Raw genomic sequence first — 15,000 nt, forward strand, 5'->3', positions numbered from 1 at the left:
GTTTTCCCTCCTAAAACAAGTCTTCTCACAGCCTGAGTGTGTTTTCTCTTCAGGGCTCACTGTGTGGTCTCTCTTCCTCAGGTGGAGGTCTCTCCTCAGTGAGAAGGTGCATCTGATGTGCTATCGTATCTGTGTGAGAGCGCTCACCGCCATCATCACCTACCACCACAGGTACGGGGCTATCACACAGTACACACACGCAGGTGTTAAACACACGCAGGCACACACACACACACACACACACACATACACACACACACACACACACACACACACACACACACATATTTAATGAGTCTGTAGGAGACCCTGTACTAAGCTCATAGTAGGTTTGTGAGTTAAGGCTGTCCTGTCCTCCCTGGATTGTCACCTTGTCGTGGTGGAGAAGCTCCTGAAATCCCCAGAGCAACGCCATCTTGTGTCAGGAAGCCATATTGTGTCAGGAAGCCATCTTGTGTCAGTTAGCCATCTTGTGTCAGGAAGCCATCTTGTGTCAGGAAGCCATCTTGTGTCAGGAAGCTGGTTTTCCAGGCCTCATTCAGACGCTTCTCTGTCCTCAGACAAAACAAGCCAAAGAACGGAGGCATCTGCGTGGCCAATCACACCACTCCTATTGACGTCATCATCCTGGCCAACGATGGATACTACTCTATGGTACTGTGTGTGTGTGTGTGTGTGTGTGTGTGTGTGTGTGTGTGTGTGTGTGTGTGTGTGTGTGAGTGTGTGTGAGTGTGTGTGAGTGTGTGTGAGTTTGTGTGAGTTTGTGTGTGAGTGTGTGACTATGTTTGTGAGCACAAGGGGAGATGGACCTTGTAGATGTTGTGCTTCTGTTGGTGTTATTGGGTAGATGGATACCTGACTACAGGAACGTGGCTTGGCTCACTGAACAAAAAAATAAAATAAAGATGGATGCCGAAAGGATGCTGGTACACCTGTCGGATGGCAAAATAAATGCATCCGTTTTGTAACCGAAGAAGAACTTTGACGTATAAGTGAAGGTAAATAAATAACATTACATTCTCGCCATTTGGAGCTAGTTATAGCTAACACAACAGGCGCTGTTAGAGCAGACCATTAAGATGGGAAAAAAACGCTCAGCGCTCAGAGTGAGCATTCGCTCACTGAACACTCAGCTACTTAACGCACCCTGTGTTACTGAGTTACTGAGCAGTGACCTCCTCTCCCAGGTGGGTCAGAGGCACGGGGGGCTGATGGGTCTGGTCCAGAGAGCCATGGTCAAATCCACCCCCCACATCTGGTTTGAGAGATCCGAAGTCAAAGACCGACACCTAGTGGCCAAAAGGTAACACTGCAGCTGAATGTGGTGAAACCAGACACTCCACCTCGTATCCTCAGACCACTGTGAGAGCCTGAAGCCCAATCTATGCTTCGTCGACACTTTTAAAACCGTCGCTCGACACTTGACATCATGGGCGACACTTTTTTGTGACTGACTGGGTGGTAGGGTAACAGGGTAGTTGACTGACTGTCCTGGGTGGTAGGGTAACAGGGTAGTTGACTGACTGTCCTGGGTGGTAGGGTAACAGGGTAGTTGACTGACTGGGTGGTAGGGTAACAGGGTGGTTGACTGACTGTCCTGGGTGGTAGGGTAACAGGGTAGTTGACTGACTGTCCTGGGTGGTAGGGTAACAGGGTAGTTGACTGACTGGGTGGTAGGGTAACAGGGTAGTTGACTGACTGACTGGGTGGTAGAGTAACAGGGTAGTTGACTGACTGACTGGGTGGTAGGGTAACAGGGTAGTTTACTGACTGGGTGGTAGGGTAACAGGTTAGTTGACTGACTGGGTGGTAGGGTAACAGGGTAGTTGACTGACTGGGGGGGGTAACAGGGTAGTTGACTGACTGGGTGGTAGGGTAACAGGGTAGTTGACTGACTGTTTGGTAGGGTAACAGGGTAGTTGACTGACTGGGGGGGTAACAGGGTAGTTGACTGACTGGGTTGTAGGGTAACAGGGTAGTTGACTGACTGGGTGGTAGGGTAACAGGGTAGTTGACTGACTGGGTGGTAGGGTAACAGGGTAGTTGACTGACTGGGGGGGGTAACAGGGTAGTTGACTGACTGGGTGGTAGGGTAACAGGGTAGTTGACTGACTGGTTGGTAGGGTAACAGGGTAGTTGACTGACTGGGGGGGTAACAGGATAGTTGACTGACTGGGTTGTAGGGTAACAGGGTAGTTGACTGACTGGGTGGTAGGGTAACAGGGTAGTTGACTGGGTGGTAGGGTAACAGGGTAGTTGACTGACTGACTAGGTGGTAGGGTAACAGGGTAGTTGACTGACTGACTGGTTGGTAGGGTAATAGGGTAGTTGACTGACTGGGTGGTAAGGTAACAGGGTAGTTGACTGACTGGGTGGTAGGGTAACAGGGTAGTTGACTGACTGGGTGGTAGGGTAACAGGGTAGTTGACTGACTGGGTGGTAGGGTAACAGGGTAGTTGACTGACTGGGTGGTAGGGTAACAGGGTAGTTGACTGACTGACTGACTGACTGACTGGGTGGTAGGATAACAGGGTAGTTGACTGACTGGGTGGTAGGGTAACAGGGTAGTTGACTGACTGACTGGGTGGTAGGGTAACAGGGTAGTTGACTGACTGGGTGTTAGGGTAACAGGGTAGTTGACTGACTGGGTGGTAGGGTAACAGGATAGTTGACTGGCTGACTGGGTGGTAGGGTAACAGGGTAGTTGACTGACTGGGTGGTAGGGTAACAGGGTAGTTGACTGACTGGGTGGTAGGGTAACAGGGTAGTTGACTGACTGACTGGGTGGTAGGGTAACATGGTAATTGACTGACTGGTTGGTAGGGTAACAGGGTAGTTGACTGACTGGGGGGGTAACAGGGTAGTTGACTGACTGGGTGGTAGGGTAACAGGGTAGTTGACTGACTGGGTGGTAGGGTAACAGGGTAGTTGACTGACTGGGTGGTAGGGTAACAGGGTAGTTGACTGACTGACTGGGTGGTTGGGTAACAGGGTAATTGACTGACTGGGTGGTAGGGTAACAGGGTAGTTGACTGACTGACTGGGTGGTAGGGTAACAGGGTAGTTGACTGACTGGGTGGTAGGGTAACAGGGTAGTTGACTGACTGGGTGGTAGGGTAACAGGGTAGTTGACTGGGTGGTAGGGTAACAGGGTAGTTGACTGACTGACTAGGTGGTAGGGTAACAGGGTAGTTGACTGACTGACTGGTTGGTAGGGTAATAGGGTAGTTGACTGACTGGGTGGTAAGGTAACAGGGTAGTTGACTGACTGGGTGGTAGGGTAACAGGGTAGTTGACTGACTGGGTGGTAGGGTAACAGGGTAGTTGACTGACTGGGTGGTAGGGTAACAGGGTAGTTGACTGGCTGACTGGGTGGTAGGGTAACAGGGTAGTTGACTGACTGTGTGGTTGGGTAACAGGGTAGTTGACTGACTGGGTGGTAGGGTAACAGGGTAGTTGACTGACTGACTGGGTGGTAGGATAACAGGGTAGTTGACTGACTGGGTGGTAGGGTAACAGGGTAGTTGACTGACTGACTGGGTGGTAGGGTAACAGGGTAGTTGACTGACTAGTTGGTAGGGTAACAGGGTAGTTGACTGACTGGGTGGTAGGGTAACAGGGTAGTTGACTGGCTGACTGGGTGGTAGGGTAACAGGGTAGTTGACTGACTGGGTGGTAGGGTAACAGGGTAGTTGACTGGCTGACTGGGTGGTAGGGTAACAGGGTAATTGACTGACTGGTTGGTAGGGTAACAGGGTAGTTGACTGACTGGGGGGGGTAACAGGGTAGTTGACTGACTGGGTGGTAGGGTAACAGGGTAGTTGACTGACTGGGTGGTAGGGTAACAGGGTAGTTGACTGACTGACTGGGTGGTTGGGTAACAGGGTAATTGACTGACTGGGTGGTAGGGTAACAGGGTAGTTGACTGACTGACTGGGTGGTAGGGTAACAGGGTAGTTGACTGACTGGGTGGTAGGGTAACAGGGTAGTTGACTGACTGGGTGGTAGGGTAACAGAGTAGTTGACTGACTGCTTCTCCTCTGTGTCATTCCAGGCTGAGCGACCATGTATCAGACAAGTCTAAGCAGCCCATCCTCATCTTCCCTGAGGGTCAGTATGGGGGCAGTGAGGGTCAGTATGGAAGGCAGTGAGGGGCAGTATTGAGGGCCGTGAGGGGCAGTGAGGGGCAGTATGGGGGGCAGTGAGGTGCAGTATGGAGGGGTCAGTATGGAGGGGGCAGTGAGGGGCAGTATGGGGGGCAGTGAGGGGCAGTATGGAGGGGTCAGTATGGAGGGGGCAGTATGGAGGGGGCAGTATTGAGGGCAGTGAGGGGCAGTATTGAGGGCAGTGAGGGGCAGTATGGAGGGCAGTGAGGGGCAGTATTGAGGGCAGTGAGGGGCAGTATGGAGGGCAGTGAGGGGCAGTATGGTCAGTATTTATATGCCTTTTTCCTCGTTTCCTACAGTGCATTGTGTTGCCTCTGTTCCTGTAATGAGCTGCTGTCTGAATACAGTCTGATGTGATGAATCTGCCCTCAGGCACCTGCATCAACAACACCTCTGTCATGATGTTCAAAAAAGGCAGCTTTGAGATCGACTGCACTATTTACCCCGTAGCCATCAAGGTAGGGACACCTTCTCTCTCTCTCTCTCTCTCTCTCTCTCTCTCTCTCTCTCTGTGTCTGTCCCCCAGTATGACCCCAGATCTGACCTGTCTGTCTGTCTGTCTGTCTGTCCCCCAGTATGACCCCAGGTCTGACCTGTCTGTCTGTCTGTCTGTCTGTCTGTCTGTCTGTCCCCCAGTATGACCCCAGGTCTGACCTGTCTGTCTGTCCCCCTGTCTGTCTGTCCCCCAGTATGACCCCATGTCTGACCTGTCTGTCTGTCTGTCCCCCAGTATGACCCCAGGTCTGACCTGTCTGTCTGTCTGTCCCCCAGTATGACCCCAGGTCTGACCTGTCTGTCTGTCCCCCAGTATGACCCCAGGTCTGACCTGTCTGTCTGTCTGTCCCCTTGTCTGTCTGTCCCCCAGTATGACCCCAGGTCTGACCTGTCTGTCTGTCCCCCAGTATGACCCCAGGTCTGACCTGTCTGACTGTCTGTCTGTCCCCCTGTCTGTCTGTCCCCCAGTATGACCCCAGGTCTGACCTGTCTGACTGTCTGTCTGTCCCCCTGTCTGTCTGTCCCCCAGTATGACCCCAGGTCTGACCTGTCTGTCTGTCCCCCAGTATGACCCCAGGTCTGACCTGTCTGTCTGTCCCCCAGTATGACCCCAGGTCTGACCTGTCTGTCTGTCTGTCCCCCAGTATGATCCCAGGTCTGACCTGTCTGTCTGTCTGTCCCCCTGTCTGTCTGTCCCCCAGTATGACCCCAGGTCTGACCTGTCTGTCCCCCAGTATGACCCCAGGTCTGACCCCCTGTCTGTCCCCCAGTATGATCTCAGGTCTGACCTGTCTGTCCCCCAGTATGACCCCAGGTCTGACCTGTCTGTCCCCCAGTATGACCCCAGGTCTGACCTGTCTGTCTGTCCCCCAGTATGACCCCAGGTCGGACCTGTCTGTCTGTCTGTCCCCCAGTATGACCCCAGGTCTGACCTGTCTGTCTCCCAGTATGACCCCAGGTCTGACCTGTCTGTCTGTCCCCCAGTATGACCCCAGGTCTGACCTGTCTGTCCCCCAGTATGACCCCAGGTCTGACCTGTCTGTCTGTCCCCCAGTATGACCCCAGGTCTGACCTGTCTGTCTGTCTGTCCCCCAGTATGACCCCAGGTCTGACCTGTCTGTCTCCCAGTATGACCCCAGGTCTGACCTGTCTGTCTGTCCCCCAGTATGACCCCAGGTCGGACCTGTCTGTCTGTCTGTCCCCCAGTATGACCCCAGGTCTGACCTGTCTGTCCCCCAGTATGACCCCCGGTTTGGAGATGCGTTCTGGAACAGCAGTAAGTTTGGGATGGTCAGCTACCTGCTCAGGATGATGAGCAGCTGGGCCATCGTCTGCAGCGTCTGGTACCTGCCCCCCATGAACCGACAGGTGAGTGTGAACAGACAGGTGAGTGTGTGGCTCCTCCCCCTATGAACAGACAGGTAAGTGTGTGGTTCCTGTCCCCATGAACAGACAGGTGAGTGTGTGGCTCCTGTCCCCATGAACAGACAGGTGAGTGTGTGGTTCCTGTCCCTATGAACAGACAGGTGAGTGTGTGGTCCCTGTCCCTATGAACAGACAGGTGAGTGTGTGGTTCCTGTCCCCATGAACAGACAGGTGAGTGTGTGGCTCCTCCCCCTATGAACAGACAGGTGAGTGTGTGGTCCCTGTCCCTATGAACAGACAGTTGAGTGTGTGGTCCCTGTCCCTATGAACAGACAGGTGAGTGTGTGGTTCCTGTCCCCATGAACAGACAGGTGAGTGTGTGGTTCCTGTCCCCATGAACAGACAGGTGAGTGTGTGGTCCCTGTCCCTATGAACAGACAGGTGAGTGTGTGGTTCCTGTCCCCATGAACAGACAGTTGAGTGTGTGGTTCCTGTCCCTATGAACAGACAGGTGAGTGTGTGGTCCCTGTCCCTATGAACAGACAGGTGAGTGTGTGGTTCCTGTCCCCATGAACAGACAGGTGAGTGTGTGGTCCCTGTCCCTATGAACAGACAGGTGAGTGTGTGGTTCCTGTCCCCATGAACAGACAGGTGAGTGTGTGGTTCCTGTCCCCATGAACAGACAGGTGAGTGTGTGGTTCCTGTCCCTATGAACAGACAGGTGAGTGTGTGGCTCCTCCCCCTATGAACAGACAGGTGAGTGTGTGGCTCCTCCCCCTATGAACAGACAGGTGAGTGTGTGGCTCCTCCCCCTATGAACAGACAGGTGAGTGTGTGGCTCCTCCCCATTATGAACAGACAGGTGAGGCCCTCATACACAACAGGCTTTTGGACCTTAAGTGAAGCTGCCGTAGTGCAGTTGCATAGGAGGGTGTCCACTAGGTCCCAGACCCCTGCTAAGAGTCAGCGTTGTGAAATAACAGTGTCAGTGAGGCTCAGCCCGGCTGATCCTGTGTGTGTGTGTGTGTGTGTGTGTGTGTGTGTGTGTGTGTGTGTGTGTGTGTGTGTGTGTGTGTGTGTGTGTGTGTGTGTGTGTGTGTGTGTGTGTGTGTGTGTGTGTGTGTGTGTGTGTTGAAGGAAGGAGAGGACGCCGTGCAGTTCGCCAACCGGGTGAAGGCCGCCATCGCCAGACAGGGGGGGCTGGTGGACCTGCTCTGGTGAGTCTCAGGGACAGGACAGGACAGGACAGGAAGGATACTGTAGGACAGACAGGACAGACAGGGGGGGTGGACCTGCTGGGGGGTGGTGAATCTCAGGGAAAGGACAGACAAGACAGGACAGGACAGGACAGACAGGGGGGGTGGACCTGCTGGGGGGTGGTGAATCAGGGACAGGACAGGACAGCAGCTCTTTCACCTTTAAACATGTTGTGTATCGTCACGCTTGGCTTGGCTGAACCAGTCCTCTGAGTCCCTGCGTTAACACACACCTCACCAAAACACACACACCTCACCAAAACACACACACACCTCACCAAAACACACACACACCTCACCAAAACACACACACACCTCACCTAAACACACACACACACACCTCACCAAAACACACACACACCTCACCAAAACACACACACACCTCACCTAAACACACACACACACACTTCACCAAAACACACACACACCTCACCAAAACACACACACCTCACCAAAACACACACACACCTCACCAAAACACACACACACCTCACCAAAACACACACACACCTCACCTAAACACACACACACACACCTCACCAAAACACACACACACCTCACCAAAACACACACACCTCACCAAAACACACACCTCACCAAAACACACACACACCTCACCAAAACACACACACACATACCTCCCCAAAAGACACACACCTCCCCAAAACACACACACACCTCACCAAAATACACACACCTCCTGCTGATGGTTGAAGGATGTTGTTGTGGATACAGGATATATTGTGGATACAGGATGTGTTGTGGATACAGGATATGTTGTGGATACAGGATGTTGTTGTGGATACGGGATGTTGTTGTGGATACAGGATGTTGTTGTGGATACAGGATGTTGTGGATACAGGATGTGTTGTGGATACAGGATGTGTTGTGGATACAGGATGTTGTTGTGGATACAGGATGTTGTTGTGGATACAGGATGTTGTTGTGGATACAGGATGTTGTGATACAGGATGTGTTGTGGATACAGGATGTGTTGTGGATACAGGATGTGTTGTGGATACTGGATACAGGATGTTGTGGATACAGGATGTGTTGTGGATACAGGATGTGTTGTGGATACAGGATGTTGTTGTGGATACAGGATGTGTTGTGGATACTGGATACAGGATGTTGTTGTGGATACTAGGGATGTGCACGGTTAACCGAGTACTCGAGTACCCGAGTAGGCGATCTGCTAGTCGGAAAATAAACACTACTCGGTTAATCTAAAGGCTATACAATATGGCATGTTTGGCCGTGAAAGCGCGCATTTCTGAGCGCCTGTGCCCTTTTTCAATTGTTACCAAAAAGGATAAAGCATTGGCGGCTGCCTGGAGAAAAGCGCTGTATACGGAGCGCTCAGGCTTTTTGAAAACATTGCCGTCTCAACTTTTCAGAAAGGCGCTGCCAACGTCACTGCGGCTCTTTCAGGCAACCAATGATCAGATATTAGGTAGGGCATGACTCGTCAGCTGTCTGGGGATCCCGGGGGAACCCCTGCCTGGCTATTAAACGGAATATCTGAAAGTACACCGATCGTAAAAAATAATAAATGCAGCCAGCTGTCAGGGGTAGTGATGACTGATTACTAGTTGATTACTGTCTAGCCAGCTAACTGGTTACGTTTTAAAAGCTATATTTATTTTCATGGGAACAGTTCTTGGGTGCAAAGTTACGTGGACACGAAAACTAGCAATAATTAGCCCATGGGCTTGCTAATGCTAGCTGTCCATGGTTCGGTTTTCCATACTGTTAAGCATTTTTGGATCAAACTACACCGTGGTTTTGCATAGTGTTAAAGCATTTTATGGATCGAGCCTCAGACTTTCAAACCTGTTACAGCGTAGGTAGCCTATGAGAGAACTATAGACTTAAGCCTATATACAGTATATGCCACTTCATTTGTTTTGTTTTGACAATTAAACTCTGGTACCGGGTCTCTGATGTTGTTTATCTGCATACTGTGCATAGTAGGCAGTGGCGTGAGAGGACTTTGTACTCTGGCTCCACGCAGCACTCTCATCATTTAGCGGTAGTCTAATCATGTTGGTAATGAGTCCTGAGGTGGTGCTGAAAAAGACAGCGAGTACCAGCTCATGTGTGTATAGCCTACTCCTATAGTTTTCCAGCCTGCTATAAATAAATATTGAATGAATAGGCCTGTTGTTCAATAAATCTATTTAGTTTTGCATGGACATTTCTCTAATGAAGGCTTGACGCCGAAACATCCATTATTGTCCAATAAATTGGAAATAGGCAGTGAGTGCCGCGGTGCTTTTTAGATAACGCTAAAAATTAATTCACTTGTTATCCGGCATCGGCAGTAAAGGCTTGGTTTAATACTTAATTTTGATTAGTAAATTAGAGGTCTGGTTGCATATTGTAGGCTTAGAGTTTTCAGAGTAGCCTAACGATAGGCTTAATAAGCTATTTGAGCTGGGCAGTGCATCCACATTAAAAGGCTGCGTTTTTCGATTCCGATAGCTTCATGAAAACCTGTGGGTTATTCAATCCGATGATAAGTAATGCATCCAACCACACATCAGCTTTTAAATATGTTTATTTGCAAGGGCATGGACGAGACATGAAAGCACCGCCACGGTAATAACGGCGGAAAAAAACGTATTCCCCTCCGAGGGGGCGGGGTTCAATGCGCTCTGTCTGGACGGTATCTTTTTTTGAGTAATCTTTTTTTTTGAGTAATCGGTTACTCGAGTAGGATCAGGTTAGGTTACTCGGTTTTAAAATTAGTCGAAATTCCCATCCCTAGTGGATACAGGATGTGTCATCTCTCTGCTCTCAGGGATGGAGGGCTGAAGAGGGGGAAGGTGAAGGACGCCTTTAAACAGGAGCAGCAGAAGCTCTACAGCAGAGTCCTGGTGGGAGACCAGGATCCAGGAGACCAGGAGGAACCAGGAGACCAGGAGGAACCAGGAGACCAGGAGGAACCAGGAGACCAGGAGGAACCAGGAGACCAGGAGGACCCAGGAGACCAGGAGGAACCAGGAGACCAGGAACCAGGAGACCAGGAGGACCCAGGAGACCAGGACCCAGGAGAAGACGAGATGGAGGAGCTGGAGGAAGAGGTTAAGAGAGGTCCAGAGGCAAATGACGATCAATGAAGAGAGAGAGAGAGAGAGATAGAGAGAGAGAGAGAGAGAGTGTGTGTGTGTGTGTGTGTGTGTGTGTGTGTGTGTGTGTGTGTGTGTGTGTGTGTGTGTTTCTCTGTTGAAGTGTTGTGGCAGAGCCTTACTCACTGTCGTATTCTATCTCTATTCTATAACTGGACTAGAGGTCTGGATATTTCATCTCTATTCTATAACTGGACTAGAGGACTGGATATTTCATCTCTATTCTATAACTGGACTAGAGGTCTGGATATTTCATCTCTATTCTATAACTGGACTAGAGGTCTGGATATTTCATCTCTATTCTATAACTGGACTAGAGGACTGGATATTTCATCTATTCTATAACTGGACTAGAGGTCTGGATATTTCATCTCTATTCTATAACTGGACTAGAGGTCTGGATATTTCATCTCTATTCTATAACTGGACTAGAGGACTGGATATTTCATCTCTATTCTATAACTGGACTAGAGGACTGGATATTTCTAAGTCATTGACCTCAAAATTCCTCTGGGAATAGAAACCCTATGTATGTATCTCAAATTTTTCATATGTAACAAGACTGAAGCAGTGTAATTTTCTACGGGCTGTGAGCCAAAGACCATTTTGAGTTATTACTGCACTACACACTTAATTTTATGAATGTTATCGTTTTGATATTTCACTATTTATCACTTTTATTCGTATGTATTTATGTTACATAGCCTACATGTTATTTTGTAAATGCTGTGTACGTGTGTGAGAGAACTACAACGACAATCCTAGGTTCATCAAGAGGAGCTGTAGTCAATATCAAAGCGATAGGTCTATATTGTATGCGTGTGTTCATCGTGTTGTATTTGTTAAGAAAACAGTCTACTCTTGACGTTGTCCTGTGTTTATTTTAGGTTTTCTTAGAGGAAAGTGGTTGCATTGGGGTATGGTTGTAATACTGAACTGTACATTTGAAAAGTGACACGATACAATTACAACATCTTAGACACTCTTGAAAATCTGTGTCCAGCTGAGTCTGAAGACCATATTTGGATGATGTAGCCCGGTTGTAGCTCCTCCGCGCGGCCACCGCGGTGCCGTACTTGTCACGTGCTGCGGGAATCCGCCCGACGCTCCGCTTTCCTGCAAGGTGAATCAGAGAGACCCTGCGGGGATATCAACCGAGCTCCCGGCCTCGTCTGCGTCCTTCGGGGGGATTAAGAAGGAAGAACGAATAGCACACCGCGTCAAGACATTCACCATCTGAGTTGTTTTTGGCAGTGGGTTTTTATGCATGTGTTCTGCACTGAACGGGCGTAGAAACCGCCCTAGAACCGCTGCGAAAATTTTTCAAATCGGCAGACCACCGCAGAGGGACTCGGTGCGCCGGGAGAGCACGGAGAGCTCGAGTAAAACTCAGCGGGCCGTTGGCGACAGTAGGATGGTGAGTTGGCCATGCTTCGTCGTTTAGGTTGGAGAGAAATGCTATTGTGCTGGAACAGATACCCCGGATAACTATGATTTAGGCTAAACCGTAAAGATCACGTGCAGGTCTATTCATATTGAAAATTAAATATAAAATTTCAGAAGAAATTCATTGTTAAGCATGTCTATGATTTCACATGGTCTGCACCCTTTCATTAGGCTATATAACCCTCGCTTAAATGGACCTCACGCTGCCTGCAATCGTGTTTGCCACATTTTGTCTTGCTTGTGTTATTATGGGCCATTGCTCGCGCACAGGGCACTGAATCTGCAGCGCGTCCTGCGCAGTAGCCTGCTGTCACCATCCATCCCTCCTCTCGAAAGCTTATACCTATTATGAGGAATAACACTGCGGTTTGTCCACGTTGCTTCTCAGACAGTCCAAGAATTCAACACTCTCGTGGCGCTGTACCGAGAACAGGTCATCTCCATCGGGGAGATGTCGGCCGACTGTCCCTCTCTCAGGGCGGAGATGCAGCACACACGGACCAAAGGATGCGCAATGGCTCGGGCAGCCCATCAGAATCTCACCGTCATATCTGTGTCGGGGTAAAGAATGATGATGATGGATGATATGGGCCGCCTTGTCGCGTGCCACTCTGACGCCTTCACGGGCGCTGTTCTTGTGCTGGAGGGCAGACTAGGACTAGACTAGGAGTCACGACACCTGCATGCCTGCAGCTGTATTTGGGCTGGCGTGGTTTCTTATTTATTTTGTCTATAATTCGCAGCAACATATGAACTTTGATTTGTTGAGAATAGCTTAGGTATCCTATTTATCAGTCCTGTCATCTATAATTGATTCCCATTGTGATTCTCAGAGGAACAGTAGAAATGGAGACATCACTTGCTAAACTACCCACTGTTATTATAGCACTGGCCTGTCAGTCGCTCCATGCATCCCTCAGGTTGTCTGAGGTCCAGTACTGTAGTTTTTTCCATACACAGAGTTGGGTTAATTATGTGTGTTGGTGCCTTGGAATGTGGCTGTGTGTGTGTGTGTGTGCCTGTCTATCCATCTGTGTGTGTGTGTGTGTGCGTGCGTGTGTGTGGTGTGCCTCTCTATCTGTGTGTGTGCGTGCATGTGTCTGTGAATGTGTGTGTGTGTGCGGCATGTGTGTGCGGCATGTGTAGGCCAGAGGATGGGGAGATCCACCCAGAGATCTGCAGGCTCTTCATCCAGCTGCAGTGCTGCCTGGAGATGTTCATCACGGAGATGCTGAAGTCCATGTGCCTCCTGGGGGTTCTGCAGCTGCACAGGAAAGGTGGGCCAGCAGAGGGCAGCGTAGCGCAGCTCAATGAAACGACCCTGTGAAGGTTGAGCAGTGAAGCTGTGTGTGTATCACCTGTGTTATTGTATGTTTTTATGTCATCAATTATTAGTACATAACAAACCTGTGATGACATCAGTGTTGAGTGCTTGTGTTCTCCCCACACACACACATCAGTGTTGAGGGTTTATGTTCCACACACACAGACATCAGTGTTGAGGGTTTGTGTTCCCCTCACACACAGACATCAGTGTTGAGGGTTTATGTGTTCCCCCCACACAGGCAAGGACTGGTCCCCCGAACCCAGGCTGGACCTCCGGGCTGAGGAGAGCTCCGACGTGCCCATGCTGGAGGAGCGCTCCTCCCCCCTACACTGCCCCCTGGAGGTCTGGCTGGTCTGCACCGACATCGACAACATAGAGAGGTACAGCACTCAGGAACGGTGTGGTTAGTACTAGCACTACTGAGAGTGTGTGTGTGTGTGTGTGTGTGTGTGTGTATGTATGTGTGTGTGTTTGTGCAAGTGTGTGTTTGTGCATGTGTGTGTGTGTGTGTGTAAGTGTGTGTGTGTGCATGTGTGTTTTTGTGCATGTGTGTGTGTGTAAGTGTGTGTTTGTGCATTTGTGTGTGTAAGTTTGTGCATGTGTGTGTGTTTGTGCGTGTGTGTAAGTGTGTGTTTGTGCATGTGTGTGTGTGTGTTTGTGCATGTGTGTGTGTGTTTGTGCATGTGTGTGTGTGTGTGTGTGTGTGTGTCATGATCTACTTTGTGTCCCCAGGGACATGAGAGAGATGAAGAACTTACTCAGCAAACTCAGGGAGACCATGCCTTTACCGCTGAAGAACCAAGGTGGAGAACCTCATGTTTTATAAACGTATAAGGGCATGTTAGAGAGGTGGAACCTCACGTTTTATAAACGTATAAGTGCATGTTAGAGAGGTGGAACCTCAGGTTTTATAGACGTATAAGTGCATGTCAGAGAGGAGGAACGCTGTTAGAGACGAACTAGAAAGTATTAATATGCAAGTATGGTTCTGCATGACACTTATAGGCCTGTCTCTTTGGTCTCGATGTTTCCAGATGACAGCAGTCTGCTGAACCTCACGTCAGATGAGTACCCGCCCGTTGGCCAGAGGAAGAGGCGCTTCTCCGGCCTGTGCTGCGTGGTGTCCGGCTGAGGGCCTGCGGGGTCCTGCAGGCAGCACCCAGGGCAGCCCGCTGTGGTCCGTCCCTAGCTGAGTACATCCATGGTCAGCCCCTCCTAGAAACCCCCTCCATGCTCTCCAGCTCCCTCAGCAGCGTCTGACTGCCGCTCAGGAAGCAGCTCTGGTTTGTCTGAACGGCTGGTCTTTTACTTTCTAATATCAATGTAGAAAAAGCAATTCAACTATGATGCTATGAATATGCATATTTTGCGCTTATAATCAACTGTCCCTTTGTGGAAAATTACCGACTGTAGTCTAAAACAACCTTCATGCGCAGAAGCGCAGCAGAATTAGATGGTTTTGGTCGATGGCTTTGCCTCAACTGCTTCTAGACATGTGGTCCTCAGAAGGTCTCTCCCTGTAGTTCACTGTGCGATGCTTCTTCTGCTGTCTTCCACGGAAAGGAAATCTCTCTCTAACTTCATCTTTCATCACAAGGGCTTTGCAGTGCTCCATATATTAAAGCCATTTCTCACTGAATGTAAATATATGAATAGTTGTCAAAGTTAATTTTTGTATAAAGACTAATTTAGTTTTTCTTTAGAATATCTAGACTGGATTGAATGTCTAAATTGTTGCAGTGAATCAATTTGTATGTCTTGGCAAAAAGTGTACAGCATGAGTATTGTTTGTAGTAACCGATGTGTCGTGTATA

General features: G+C 49.7%; 2 protein-coding genes across 6 annotated transcripts in view; both read left to right on the top strand.

Moving 5' to 3' along the window:
- The window catches only part of LOC311312702 (glycerol-3-phosphate acyltransferase 4-like), a 16,440-nt gene extending 5,170 nt beyond the window's left edge, over positions 1-11,270 (top strand). For all 5 annotated transcript variants that reach the window (XM_084442676.1, XM_084442678.1, XM_084442680.1 and 2 more), the window contains 8 exons: positions 82-171; positions 561-654; positions 1,188-1,303; positions 4,055-4,110; positions 4,539-4,624; positions 5,901-6,029; positions 7,164-7,243; positions 10,086-11,270. In XM_084442676.1, the coding sequence (XP_084298802.1) occupies positions 82-171; positions 561-654; positions 1,188-1,303; positions 4,055-4,110; positions 4,539-4,624; positions 5,901-6,029; positions 7,164-7,243; positions 10,086-10,404 (970 nt within the window). In that variant the 3' untranslated portion in view covers positions 10,405-11,270. The remainder of the gene's footprint in view (positions 1-81; positions 172-560; positions 655-1,187; positions 1,304-4,054; positions 4,111-4,538; positions 4,625-5,900; positions 6,030-7,163; positions 7,244-10,085) is intronic.
- A 410-nt stretch (positions 11,271-11,680) lies between these two features.
- On the top strand, positions 11,681-14,318 carry LOC311311830 (regulator of G-protein signaling 7-binding protein B-like; the record flags this gene model as incomplete). The annotated part of the gene is made up of 6 exons (XM_084441609.1): positions 11,681-11,830; positions 12,248-12,420; positions 13,006-13,136; positions 13,425-13,566; positions 13,919-13,989; positions 14,221-14,318. 6 exons carry the CDS (start codon positions 11,681-11,683, stop codon positions 14,316-14,318), a joined length of 765 nt encoding a protein of 254 aa, XP_084297735.1.
- Between the last annotated feature and the right edge of the window lie 682 nt (positions 14,319-15,000).

Source organism: Borostomias antarcticus (genome assembly GCF_949987555.1).
Source record: "Borostomias antarcticus genome assembly, chromosome: 8".
NCBI lineage: Eukaryota > Metazoa > Chordata > Actinopteri > Stomiiformes > Stomiidae > Borostomias > Borostomias antarcticus.